This window comes from Oryx dammah, unplaced genomic scaffold, assembly GCF_014754425.2.
Source record: "Oryx dammah isolate SB20612 unplaced genomic scaffold, SCBI_Odam_1.1 HiC_scaffold_2, whole genome shotgun sequence".
Taxonomy (NCBI): Eukaryota; Metazoa; Chordata; class Mammalia; order Artiodactyla; family Bovidae; genus Oryx; species Oryx dammah.
This window is the reverse complement of record NW_024070186.1, coordinates 113,388,784-113,402,834: the sequence shown is the minus strand read 5'-3', so window position 1 is coordinate 113,402,834 and position 14,051 is coordinate 113,388,784. Positions and strand designations below refer to the sequence as shown.

General features: G+C 39.1%; 1 protein-coding gene across 9 annotated transcripts in view; it reads left to right on the top strand.

The window, feature by feature from the left end:
• ST3GAL6 (ST3 beta-galactoside alpha-2,3-sialyltransferase 6) overlaps nt 1-14,051 on the top strand; it is an 87,125-nt gene that overhangs the window by 71,714 nt on the left and 1,360 nt on the right. For 5 of the 9 annotated variants that reach the window (XR_005718638.1, XR_005718632.1, XR_005718634.1 and 2 more), the window contains 5 exons: nt 4,895-4,990; nt 6,970-7,156; nt 7,263-7,400; nt 11,223-11,375; nt 12,534-13,648. Coding sequence is in view for 1 of the 9 variants with exons in the window: in XM_040226170.1 (XP_040082104.1) it covers nt 4,895-4,990; nt 6,970-7,156; nt 7,263-7,400; nt 11,223-11,375; nt 12,534-12,620 (661 nt within the window). In the remaining 8 variants the exon portion in view is untranslated. Of the gene's footprint in view, nt 1-4,894; nt 4,991-6,969; nt 7,157-7,262; nt 7,401-11,222; nt 11,376-12,533; nt 13,649-14,051 lie in introns of those variants that run through there. The other 4 variants (XR_005718641.1, XM_040226170.1, XR_005718639.1 and 1 more) reach the window with 2 other exon arrangements.

The following is a 14,051-nucleotide window of genomic DNA, read 5'->3' as shown; positions in this document are numbered from 1 at the left end:
GATTGCTTTCCATTTTTCCCAAGTGGAAAGAGGCTGAGAAGATTGGGTAGGAGAAATGACTGGGGAGGGGTGTGGCCTGCAGCCTTCTTTGAAGGAAAGAGGGTTAGTCTAGATGCCATAGATTTTAGAAATTCCTCCTTCACCTCCACACAGGTGACCTCATAGGAACAGAACGGTTATTCCCATCCTGTCCATTCCTAGCCACTCCCTTCCCGGTGCCCAGCCTTGCTTAGTGTTCTGATGGGGAGGTGAAGCCAGTGTCTGGAGTTTCAGCATCTCACTTGCGTTACTGGCCCTGAGGTTACGGAAGGAAAAGCCATGCAAGCTGTATGTATAGGAGCTGCTCCCTGACATGGAGCCCTCATGGGCTAGATCTGCCAGGGAGGATGGCCGCAGACCCAGAGAGGACAGGGCTGACCAGGGAGCAATCCCATCTTCTCCAGGCCACTTGGCTGCAGAGCACTGTGGACAGAATGGTTTCCTGGGATTGGGGGTTATGTCAAACTTGTATATTAGAGCAACTAGAAATGTTATTTTAATAGTTGAAGGCAAGCAGATTTCGAAAAGAAACATCTCTAGAAAGTTTAAGGTGTAAAATCATCAAATATAAGTAGATGAACTAAATAAATTCTCAATTAAAAAGGTATATTTACATGTATAGGAATGTGTATCTTGTCTCTTCTTAACCCAACAGGGCCAATGCCTGGCTCCTTCCGGTAGTTCCTATACTGCTGTGTTCTCTATGTTTAAGAGTTCTACAGCGTTTATGCAACTTTGCTACTATTAGTTTCCTAAAGCCCTTAGGATCTGGAGTTCATCTGGTCTGCTGATTTCATGGTGCTTCGAGAAACAGTTTTTTCCTCATATTTCCACGTCATGAGGGCCCTGCAAGGACAGTCTCAACAGCCTTACCCTCTGAAGTTTTGTCCCTGGGAGAAGGACATTATCTTTTGTCATTTCTCTAGGCCTAGCCGAGTGGTGGTGAGAGCTTGGAGCCAGATGGGCCAGGCCATGTTTTTTTTTGTTTGTCGGTTTGTTTTCAATTAGTTTTTATTGGAGTGTAGTTGATTTACAATGTTATTAGTTTCGGGTGTTCAGCAGAGTGAATCAGTTCTACATATACCCTCTGTTTTTAGATTCTGTTCCCATATAGGTCATTAAAGAGTGTTGAGTAGAGTTCCTTGTGCTCTGTGGTAGGCCCTTATTGCTTACACGTTGTTGCTGTTGAGTCTCTAAGTCATGTCTGACTCTCTTGCTCCCAATATTTCCCCCTTCTGTTTGTTTTCTACATCTATGGCTCTATTTCTGTTTTATAAATAGGTTCATTTGTACCATTTCTTTACATTCCATGTGTGAGTGCTATCATCTGATATTTGTCTTATACTGACTTACTTCACTCAGTAGACAATCTCTAGGTCCATCCATGTTGCCACAGATGGAATCCTTTCTTTTTTTGGTTGACTAAAATTCCATTGTATATATGCAGCATATTGTCTTTATCCATTTCACTGTTGATGGACATTTAAGTTGCTTCCATATCCTGGCTGTTGTAAATAGTGCTGCAGTGAACATTGGGGTGCATGTATCTTTTCAAATTATGGTTTTCTCCAGATATATGGCCAAAAGTGGGGTTGCTGAATGATAACAGTAGCTCTATTTTTAGTTTTTTAGGAAACCTCCATACTGTTCTCCATCAGTTTACATTCCCACCAACAGAGTAAGAGGGTTCCCTTTTGTCCATATCTCTCCAGCATTCATTGTTTGTAGATATTTTGATGACGGCCATTGTGGCTGGTGTGAGATGATACCTCACTGTAGCTCTGATCCTTTCGCTAATAATTAGTGATGTTTAGTATCGTCTCGTGCCTGTTTGCCCTCTGTATGTCTTCTTTGGAGAAATGTCTATTTAAGTCTTTTGCCCATTGTTTGGGTTTTTTGTTTTTTGTTTTTTTTTTGGTTTGTTTTTTGATATTGGGCTTTATGAACTGTTTGTATATTTTGGAGATTAATCCCTGTCTTTTTGTTTTCTTCATGGTTTCTTTGCTACCCAGAAACTTTTAATTTTAATTAGGTCCCGTTTGTTTGTTTCTGTTTTTATTACTTTAGGAGGTGGATCAAAAAAGATGTTGCTGTGATTTATGTCAAAGGGTGCTTCACCTATGTTTTCCTCTAAAAATTTTATAGTACTGGGTCTTAAAGTTAGGTCTTTAATCCATTTTGAATTTATTTTTATGTATGGTGTTAGGAAATGTTCTAATTTCATTATTTTACATGTAGCTGTCCTGTTTTCTCTATACCGCTTATTTCTTCTTTGTGATAGATTAGCTGACTATAGGTGCGTGGGTTTATCTCTGGGCCTTCTATACTGTTTCATTGGCCTATATTTCTGTTTTTGTGCCAATACTATACTGTTTTGGTTTTTTGGTTACTGTAGCTTTTTAGTATAGTCTGAACTTAGGGAGCCTGATTTCTGCAGCTCTTATTTTTCTTTCTCAATATTGCTTTGGCTATCTCAAGAAAAAAGAATGAAACTGGAGTAATCAACCTCCATGAAAAGATGCTCAACATCACTCATTATTAGAGAAATGCAAATCAAAACCACAGTGTGTTATCATCTCATGCTGGTCAGAATGGCCTTCATCAAAAAGTCTACAAACACTATATGCTGGAGAGGATATGGAGAAAAGGGAACATTCTTACACTGTTAGTGGAAATGCAAACTGGTACAGCTACTATGGAAAACAGTGTGGAGATTCCTTAAAAAGCTGAGAATAGAACTGCCACATGACCCAGCAAACCCACTCCTGGACATATACCCCGAGGAAACCAGAATTGAAAGAGACACATGTACTCCAATGTTCATTGCAGTACTGTTTACTATAGCTGGTACATGGAAGCAACCTAGATGTCCATTGGCAGATGAGTGGATAAGGAAGTTGTGGTGCATATACACAGTGGAGTATTACTCAGCTGTAAGAAGGAATGCATTTGAGTCAGTTCTAATGAGGTGGATGAAACCGGAGCCTATTATACAGAGTGAAGTAAGTCAGAAAGAGAAAAACAAACACTGTATATTCATGCATAGATAAGGAATCTAGAAAGATGATAATGATCCAACATACAGGGCAGCAAGAGACACAGATGTAAAGAATGGACTTTTGGACTCTATGGGAGAAGGTGAGAGTGGGATGACCTGAGAGAATAGCATTGAAATATGTATATTAACATATGTAAAATAGATGACCAGTGCAAGTTTGATGCATGAAGCAGGGCACCCAAAGCCAGTGCTCTGGGACAACCCAGACGGATAGGGTAAGGAGGGAGGTGGGAGGGGAGTTCAGAATAGAGGCCACATGTATATCCATGGCTGATTCATGTTGATGTATGGCAAAAACCCTCAAAATATTGTAAGTACCCTCCAATTAAAATAAATATATATATTTTAAAAGATAGCTTTGGCTATTTAGGGTCTTTTGTGTTTCCATACAAATTGTAAAAAATTTTTGTTCTAATTCTGTGAAAAATGCTATTGGTAATTTGATAGGGACTGCATTGAATCTGTAGATTACTTTGGGTAGTATAGTCATTTTCACAATATCGATTCTTCCAGTCCAAGAACATGGCATGTCTATCTGTGTGTCATCTTTGGTGTCCTTCATCAGAATCTTGTAGTTTTCTGGGCACAGGTCTTTATTTCCTTAGGTAGGTTTATTCCTAGGTAATTTATTCTTTTTGATGTGATGGTAAATGGGATTTTCCCCCTTAATTTCTCTTTTCTGATCTTTCATTGTTAGTGTATAGAAATGCAAGAGATTTCTGCATGGTAATTTTGTATCTTTCAACTTGATCAAATTCATTAATGAGCTCTAGTAGTTTTTTGGTAGCATCTTTAGGATTTTCTAAATATAGTATCATGTCATCTGCAAGTAGTGATAGTTTTACTTCTTTTTCAATTTACATTCCTTTTATTTCTTTTTCTTCTCTGATTTCTATGCCTAGGACTTCCAAAGCTATACTAATAGCTTTGTGTGGACATTCTTGTCTTGTTCCTGATCTAGAGGAAGTGCTTTCAGTTTTTTCTTTCTACCATTGAGAATGATGTTTGCTGTGGGTTTGTCATATATGGCCTTTATTATGTTGAAGGCCAGGTCCTGTTGGCTGAGAGCTGAACCGTAGATAATCCACTGGCTGAGGCTGATTCCGGCCAGCAACAGGAAGTTCCACTTCATGTCCTATTTTAAAGCTCTTTGGCAGGATTACAGAGTAAACTTTTCATTTGTATACTGGCTAAGCTTTAAGGACCAGTACCTGTTTGGGGAATTGAAGTGAGCATGGGTAGGTACAAAGAAGCCGCACTTCACCCACCAGGTTCTGTACTGTCTGTCTCCACACTTATAATACATAGCCATAATTCAAAGTTGGAATCTCAGGGGAATGGGTAACACTAATGGAAAATACATACACATCTAATATAGAGCACACTTGTATCAATATTAACATGGATACTCTTATGTTGAGGGGTATCTTTGTAGTCCAGAGTCCAGAAGCCTGGACTCAATCCTAGTTTTACCTCTTTGGAGTATGACTTTGAAATGTTACCTAAACATTTTTTTAATATCTTTTCTTCTGTAAAATGGAAATATCAGGCTTTCTTATCTCCATGGGTGGTTATGAGAAGCATAACGAAGGGATGTATATGAACTGATAAGCATTAATAGTTGCTAACAATGATATAGTTCCTCTGGAACATGATTTCTTGAGTCTTACTATATCCCTAGACCTGTGAGTTACAATTGGTTCTTTTCCTGGGTTCCTCAAAGTATGAGCAGGTTGTTGGAATCAGCCAGTTTTGTAAAAGATGTCTCAATCTCTCACTTGTCTATTTGTTCAACAGTGTGCCATGTAAGAAGTGTGTGGTGGTGGGTAATGGAGGAATTTTGAAGAATAAGACATTAGGAGAAAAAATTGACTCCTATGATGTAATAATAAGGTAAATATGTTTTCTATTTGCTAACATGGAACTGTTTTCAAAGAACATAGTTTCCTGCTTTAGTATGACCATTTTTAAAAGGAAGTAGAGTTGCTTTAGTATGTTTAAGTACATTACATATTACTCAAGTTGTTGGCTGGAGCAGACTTAGATTTCAGGTCATTCATTTAGCAAATATTTATGAAATCCCCTGAACATTCTGGGCATAGTTCTAGCCCCAGGGGGCTATTGCAGTGAATAAGAATAATATTCTCCCTGTAGAGCTTACATTCTAATGGGAAGAAGAAAACAGTAATTAAGAAAAGAAATATAATAAATGTCATGTAAACAATCAAAACAGTTAAATCATCAAGAATGAATGAATGGCTGTTTTTGAATGGATGGCAATGCTGAGGCAGAGACATCTTAAACTAGACCTAAGTGACCACACAGTACTGGCCATATGAAGACTAGGGAAGAGCAATACAGGCAGAGAAAATGTTGACTGAAGGTCCTCTGGAAGGTATGATGCTGGGTTTGAGAGCAGCAAAAAGAAAACCAGTGAGGTTGGAGGGCAGCAGACTGGGGAGAGGGGTGCCATTGGCAGCTGAAGATGTAGTTAAGGAGTGGGCTTTGCAGATTTTGTCAACTCGGATTTGGGCTCGTGTTTTAAGTGTAACAGAAAAGTTTTGAAAATCATTCAGCAAGAATGCAACTCTATCTGGTTATGTCTTTTTTTTTTTAATTGTATTTATTTATGACTGCACTGGGTCCTTGTTGCTGCACGCAGGCTTTTTCTAGTTGCAGTGAGCAGGGGCTACTCTAGTTGCGCTGCGTGGGTTTCTCATTGAGATGGCTTCTCTTGTTGTGGAGCACAGGCTCTAAAGTGTGCAGGTTCAGCAGTTGGGACACATGGGCTTAGTTGCCTCAGGGCATGTGGGATCTTCCCAGAGCAGGGATCAAACCCATGTCCACTGCATTGGCAGGCGGATTCTTAACCACTGGACACCAGGGAAGCCCTGGTTTTGTCTTTAAAATACTCTGGTGGTGGCATGGACAATAAAACATGAAGGACAAAGGTGGAAATGAAAAGACCAGTTAGGTTGCTGCATTTGGATAGAGACTGGTGGCTTGCAATCGGATTGTCATGGTGGGGACAGAGATAAGGGACTAATTGAGGCATGTATTAGAGTTACAGTTATGAGGATTTGCTTTTTATTAGATGTGAGCAGAGATGGGAATAAAGGAATGCAGGATACTTCCAGGTTTTCAGCTTAATAGACTAGCTGGATAGTGGTACCATTCACTGAGTTGGGGAAGACTAGGGTAGGAACAGGTTTAGGGGAGAATCAAGATTTTGGTATGCACCTACCACATTTGAGATGCTTATTAGATTTATAGTATATAAAGAAGTTAAATCTTATAAGTTGTATTTAAACCATGGACTGGGTGAGATTTCCCAGGAGCAGACAAAGAGGGCTCAGGACTGAGCTTTGAAGTACTCAAAACTTAAAGGTTGTGAAGGAGTAAAGGAGCTGGAGAGGAACTGCCACTGAAGTCGGAAGAAAGTCAGGAAAAGGTGATCATAAATGCCAAGCCAGGTGATCCTAAATGCCAGCCAGACAAAGAGGGCTCAGGACTGAGCTTTGAAGTACTCAAAACTTAAAGGTTGTGAAGGAGTAAAAGAGCCGGAGTATTCTGGGGTTTTATGTTCCCATCTGTTTCATTTTGTCTTCAGTTTTTCTGGAGGTAAGAATGAACTATTGATGGCCCCACAGTTAATTTTCAAACACAAATGAATGTTTCTGCCTTTGATCAAGCAGCTGTTTCAGGAAGGGGAGTTATTTCCTTGGCTGTGAAAGACTTGATGGATTGCCACATGGCTTTAGAGCCCAGCTACGTGGCTGACGATGTTTGTCTGGCTCTGAAATCCGAGAACTGTGATGGAAATGACCCTGACTGCTCTTGGTCTACATGTCTTGTGTGTTTACTACCCACAGAATGAATAACGGTCCTGTTTTAGGACATGAAGAGGAAGTTGGGAGAAGGACTACCTTCCGACTTTTTTATCCAGAATCTGTTTTTTCAGATCCTAATCACAGTGACCCTAATACTACGGTGATTCTCACTGCTTTTAAGCCACTTGATTTAAAGTGGTTATTGGAATTGTTGACAGGTGGCAAAATAGTAAGTTGGCAAAATTGATGTCTTCTGATTTCCTTCAGTTTTTTTTTATATATTTTTTAAAAAGACAACAACAAATTGTATTTTCTATATTCTTACTTTATTTCAGAACCCTAATGGTTTTTGGAAGGAACCAGCCTTAAATCTGATCTATAAACCTTATCAAATCAGAATATTAGATCCCTACATCACCAGAATGGCAGCATACGAACTGCTTCATTTCCCGAAAGTGTTTCCCAAAAATGAGGTATGTATTTTCCTTCACATAGTTTCAAACTAAAGACATTACTGGGATGGAATAGAGGGTCTCTGGGAGTCTTAGAAACTGGGTGAGAACCACGACTCATGACGTGACTTCTGAGGGCCACATCTGAGTTAGTGAGATTAGGTTATCTGTGGATTTTATCTGTATGTTGTTCAGGTTGCAAGGAAAACCACCTTTTAAGTGTAGTGTTTTTCCTGCCCCATCTCTCTTCGCCTCCTCTTCACTGCTCTGCAGGGGGAGGGGGTGTGTAGCGCTGATGGGTAGGCTGTGTGCAGACAGCAGGATTCTTTAATTCTTTTTAATTACAAGGAATCTCATTGACTTTGTCTCTTGTAGAGCTGTTTGTCTACATTCCCTAGGAAAAAGGTAATTTAGATCCATACAGTGACAGGCTGTATTTTTCACTTGAAGCTTGAGTAAATGTGTAATGTGATATCTCAGCTGAAAGGAGGCTTTCCTTTTTGTATTTGGGGAAATTCCAAAGAAATAAACTTGTATTTTGTTCCTTTTCATTACCACAATAAAAAAAAATTCTGAAATATTACATGCTTAAACAGCTTTTACAAAGGAATTTTTTTTAAAGGAAATCATCCTTTTTTTCTCTGTATAATTCAGATTATCTCCCAAGCTCTTTTGCATTTTTTATATCTGTCTAGAGTCTTATGTGTGCATTTACAAACACAAATACTTTTTTAAAAGTTAATTTTATTGGAGTATAGTTGTTTTATAACGTTGTGTTAGTTTCTGCTGTACAGCAAAGTGAATCACTTATATGTATACCTATATCCCTTTCTTAGACTTCCTTCTCATTTAGGTCACCACAGAGCACCGAGCAGAGTTCCCTGTGCCGTACAGTAGGTTCTCATTAGTTATCTCTGCTATACACAGTGCCACTGGAGTATGTATGTCAATCCCGATCTCTCAATTCATCCCATCCCTCCTCTCTCCTTGGCATCTGTAACTTTATCTGTGTCTCTATTTCTGTATAAGTTCATCTATACCATTTTCCCAGAGTCTACATACAAGCAATATTTTTCTGACTTCCATCTGTATGACAGTCTCTAGGTCCATCCATGTCTGCAAATGGCACTATTTCATTCCTTTTTACAGCTGAGTAATATTCCACTGTGTATATGTACCACATCGTCTTGATCCATTTCTGTCAGTGGACATGTAGGCTGCTTCCATGTCCTGGATATTTTAAATAGTGCTGCAGTGAGCATTGAGGTGCATGTATCTTTTTGAACTATGGTTTTCTCTGGGTATACACCCAGGAGTGAGATTGCTGGGTTATATAGTAGTGCTGTTCTTAGTTTTTTAAGTAATCTGCATACTCCTTCTCCACAGTAGCTGTATCAGTTTGCATTCCCACCAAAGGTAGGAAGCTTCCCTTTCCTCTACATCCTCTCCAGCATTTATTGTTTGCATCAACTTCTGTCTGTGCAGTTACAAACACAAGCACTTTTTTTGTTGTTGAGTGTAATTTGTGATTATACTATATTGTTCTGCTGTTTCTCTTCTCTAACTCTTCCCCTATTTACAGACCTTTAGTTTTCTAGCCAGCTTTTTTTTCCTCTATAGGTAATGTAGAAATGCATGTGCTTATAGGGATTTTCTGCACACTTGTGTGATTTCTGTAGGAAAGACACCTGGAAGTGGATTTCCGAAGTCAAAAAAGCATAAATATTAAGCCCTGTCTTGCTAATTTTGAGGGAAAGGACAGCTTCTGAATGTATATTTTGTGAATTTTCAACTCTTACTTTCCTAAGTGAGGTAAGATCAGATTTATCCCTTGATTTTTGCTTTAGGAAGTGCACAGAAAGCACAGGAAAACTCTGGTCTTACTTAGAGATGGTACTAGAACTAGTGATAAGTGCACTGAAATTCCACTAGGGCAGTGTCCAAGAAGCCAAGTGAGGGACACAGCTGTACTTCAGAGGTCAACTGTGTCAGATGCCATCCTGGAAACACAGAGGTCACGCTGACGAGGACAAGTATAGGAAGAGGAAGAAAGCCCAGTTGAACTGGGTGAAAGAGAAAGAACGTGGGACATGAGTGAATGGAGGCAAATCTTCAATGGGGTTTTGCTGGAAAAGAAAGCAGAGGAAAGGCTAGAAGACATAGGTTCAGGAAGGGTTTTTGTTGTTGTTGTTGTTGTTATGGCTTTTTAGATAGATATGTTTGTATGCTGAAGGGATGGTTCATTAGAGGGAAATATTGATGATGAGACAAAGGGGATACTTCTAGAAGCAAAATTGTTGAGAAAAAAGATGGGGTAAAATGGAGTGCATGAGTGGAGAGGCTGGCTCTAGGTAGAAACAGGGACAGCTCGTCCACCTAGGAGTGAACCCTGAAAATATGGGTAAAGACAAAGGTAGATTTGGAATTGGAAAGATGATGTAGCTCTTGTCTGATTGATTCTGTTTTCTAGGAAAAATGAGGATTAAACTGGCAATTTAAAGTAGGAAGGAAGGTAGAGCTGTTGGATAGAAAGGTATGAGATTGTCATCTTGCAGAGTAGAAATGGGAGTTTACTAGGGGAGGATAACTGGATTGTTGGACATGACTGAATGCCCACTTGAGGTGGTCATAAATGTAATCTGTGACCAGTCAAGTATGCTGTTTTCTCTGACCTTAACCAGGGTTAAGATTCTGTCAGGAACAATATAGGTTCTGTGGGTGATGGGTGACAAAGGAAATTGAAGGCCTACATAAGGGAATGACTAATGGTGAATGGAAAACTCTAAGGTGTGAAGAAAGGAAAGCGAGAACTTAAAACATGATGGCATCAGTGAGGTGGGATGACTCCTAGGTTTTTAACCCAACCATTAACTTCCTTTCACAGCAGATGGAGAAGCTGTGGTGGAGTCACAGTAGTGCAAGGGGTAAAGAAAAACTTAGGTAAAAGGCTGTTAGGCTTTCAGACAAATTTGCTTCCTGGAGTTTATTTATTATGCTGCTCTGATATTTCTTGAAACCATAATTAACCATATGTAATTTCCTTAGGATCTGTAGGAAACATTTAATCAAAAGAAAATCTCCTCGAATTTTTGTGTTAAAAAAAAAAACTTAAGATATATTTTGTTTTCGCTTTTGAAGGCTACCCTACGAGAATTAAAGCTTAGAATGCCAAGACCCTTTGGTCAAACATCTATGATAGTACTTTTTAGGATATATGTACATGTGAAGGGGATGCTTGGTTTTAGTTAAAATTTAAATTTATCAATTTAAAAACAAAACTGAGTGTGACTTTACTATGTATATACATCTGGAATCTTCATTTTCTAGTCAGATCCTCACCTTGGCAGTTTGTTTTTGAAGTTACTCGATTAAAGCCATCTTTCCCTAGAGCTGAATTATCAGCATTATGAAACAGAACTATTTTCTGGCTAAATGATTTGAAGCCTTTTAGCATGATTCTATCTGTTGGTGAATTAAGTGGTTCTTACATTTCATACATGGGTTTAATATTCTCAGGCTTGGCTTTTTCCACAAGTTGCCGGACTTGATGTGTTTTCTAAACAAGGCGGCAGCATCCTTTTCCTCAAGCCTTCATCTGATAGTTGACTTCTGGACTAGTACTACAGTTAGGTTGTACTTGAAAGACTTTCTAAGATTTCAACCAGCACTTTATAGAGTTAGGATATTAACTTGGCACTTGAGCCTTGGGGCATGATGAAGGTTGAACTTTTTATGTCTCGATGAAATGCTCAGAAGACGCTGTAAGATGGATCACCCAAATAAGCTTTGGAAACAAGTACCTTGTGTGGACTTCTCCCCCTAAATTTTCATTTCCTCCCCCAGAAACCCAAACACCCAACCACAGGCATTATTGCCATTACATTGGCATTTCACATATGTCATGAAGTTCACCTTGCTGGCTTTAAGTACAACTTTTCTGACCTCAAGAGCCCTTTGCACTACTATGGGAATGCCACCATGTCTTTGATGAGTGAGGTAAGCTTGTATATTCCGCCGTTTCACCCTGTCATTTTACTGAGGGAACATGTTTTGAGAGGTTGATGGCTTAATAAGGGTTTACAGAGATAGCACGTGCTGAAATTAGGAGTGGGGTCCAGAGTTCTTAACTACAGCAACAGCTCCCAATCTGCTGGCCTCAGACCCTTGGAAGAATCTTATCAAACCTACATAGGGACCAAGCCTTACCTTAGATGCTGTATTTGATGCACTGTTTGAAAAGATAGAAACCTGTTGTTTGAGATATGACAGATTCACCTAAAAGCATGGCCATGATCATACTATTTTCATGGAGTTTTCCAGTTAAGTAGATGGGAAGGTCTATAACTAACCTCACGAGAGAATCTTCATGGTCAGAAAACTTGTAAACTTTTATACTAGATCATTTTTCTCTTGAATGGGGATTAATAATGGTAGATTTGATCCTTAAACTTTTACTGTGAATGGAAACGATCTTCCTATTTTCCTAATAACTTAGATTAGTGGCACAAGTGGTAGGAGTTAAAATATTGCATGTACATTTTAATGTTGAACAATAAATGATTTATTGTTAAGTATATGGATATATCCCATGAAATGAAACCAATCCCCTTAAATCCTCATCCCTAAATACTATGTAAGCTGAATAAGTGGAATTATTCAGGTTAGATCTTGTCAATTTGGTTTCTAGATTTACACCGTAATTCAGTAGACCAGGGTTGGGTTCTTTACTGGCTCAGAGGTTAAAACGTTTACCTGCAATTCAGGAGAACTGGGTTCAATCCCTGGGTTGGGAAGATCCCCTGGAGAAGGAAATGGCAACCCACTCCAGTATTCTTGCCTGGAGAATCCCATGGACAGAGGAGCCTGGTGGGCTACAGTTGCAAAGAGTCAGACATGACCGAGCGACTTCACTTCAGCAGACCAGAAGATGATGTGAGGGAGCCTCTTACTTAGTGATGGTTTAAGTGGAAAGAGTGGGCTTTTAGGGAAGGGTCTGGCAAAAGAATGAGCAGTGAAAAACAATAGATAACCGAAGTTCAAGTCCATGTCACTTGTTACTTGAGTTTTTTTTAAATATATATAGCATAGTCCATTGCTGCCGCTGTTAATATCTTCAGATTGGGATAGACGGTGCCTTTTGTTTTTCTTCTTTAGAATGAATATCACAATGTGACCGCGGAGCAGCTCTTTCTGAAGGACATTATAGAAAAAAACTTTGTGACCGACTTGACCCAAGAGTAACCCTACAGATTCAGAAGATAATGCTAACAGTATTAGTTTTATTTTTATACTGCAATTTTTAGTTTATTTTTAAATATGTTGGGTGTGCTTGTCAAGAAATTATGTGTATCAAGTCTGTTGCTGCCTGGTGATTCATAACCACCAGCTTAATTTCTGTGAATATATTTAATTTATGGAAACCAAGATGTTAAGATATCAGGGAAAGTGGACTTTTCATTGCATTGTTTAAAAATAAGCTAGTTTTCTGAGGTGTTTTTAACTATAGTTAGTTCATCTTAGACTTCTGAAGGGACGCTGACTTCCTAGTACGGGGGGTTGGTTTACTACAACACATTTTGAATGTAACAGGACATTTTGAGAGGTTCACCTGGCTACTGTAAATTGGTAGGGAACTGGTGTGCGGCAGCTCCTTGATGTAGTGTACTGGACCCACTTCAGGTGTATAACTAGTTCCTTTTAGTTATACCCGAGGAACCAGACTGGAATCTTAAACCAGACCTGAAGCGTGGACGTATATGGAAATCTAAGATCATACTGGCTGAATTAAGCATTTTTATCCTGCAGTTGAGTAAACCATGATTATGATCAGTAGTTTGGTAGAATGAAAATTTTTTTTTTCTAAGTCAAAAGAAACAGGATAAACATGAAACTCTGGATAAGTAAATAACCAAAGACTGCAATTCTTAAAGTCTGGTGACTTCATTCTGGTGACTTCATTATTTTAAAGAAATAAAGTTTATACAAAGAAGCTGAAGTAGGCAAGCTCAAGAAGGAGAAAATTCGTAAGCAGTATTTTTTGCCTGGCTTATTCATTCATTACATTTTCGAAGCTTATTTGAAGTAAAGTAAAAAAGACAAGACAAGAATGAGTAAACCTTTAAGAGTCGAGCTGTTTCTGGATTTCAGTGGCACTTTTCATGACAAAACCAGCTGTCCACATGATTCAGTCACATCTTCAAATGGAAAGCTTACCTAGGGTGCACCAGAAAAGACTTGTGGGATGCAGACAAGCCAGTTGGACTACAGTGGTGAGCCAGTCTCCCTTTTCACTTTGATGACTATAATCAAAGATTATTGGGGCAGGGGGGAAACAGTGGGTGAAGAGAGCAGTAGAAGTTACATGGCTAGAACCAAAAGCTGTCAGAAGAGGCATGTGTAGAAAGAACTGGTATCATTGGGAGACAGTGATAATTATCGCTGACCACCTACCTCTCTAAAGAGGGTGTATAAATATTAGGTCAGAAACAGGAATAAACGACATACTTGAAAAGTGGTGTTGGGGGAGAAAACTAGTAGCTGATTGAACTCAGACCTACATGTTGAATGTAGACTCTATGCTGTTAATTCCAGCATATGTTCACACATACCATCTCATTTGATCCTTCTGATAACTCAGGTGGAAAAGCCATAGCTGGTCATTCCCTCATACCA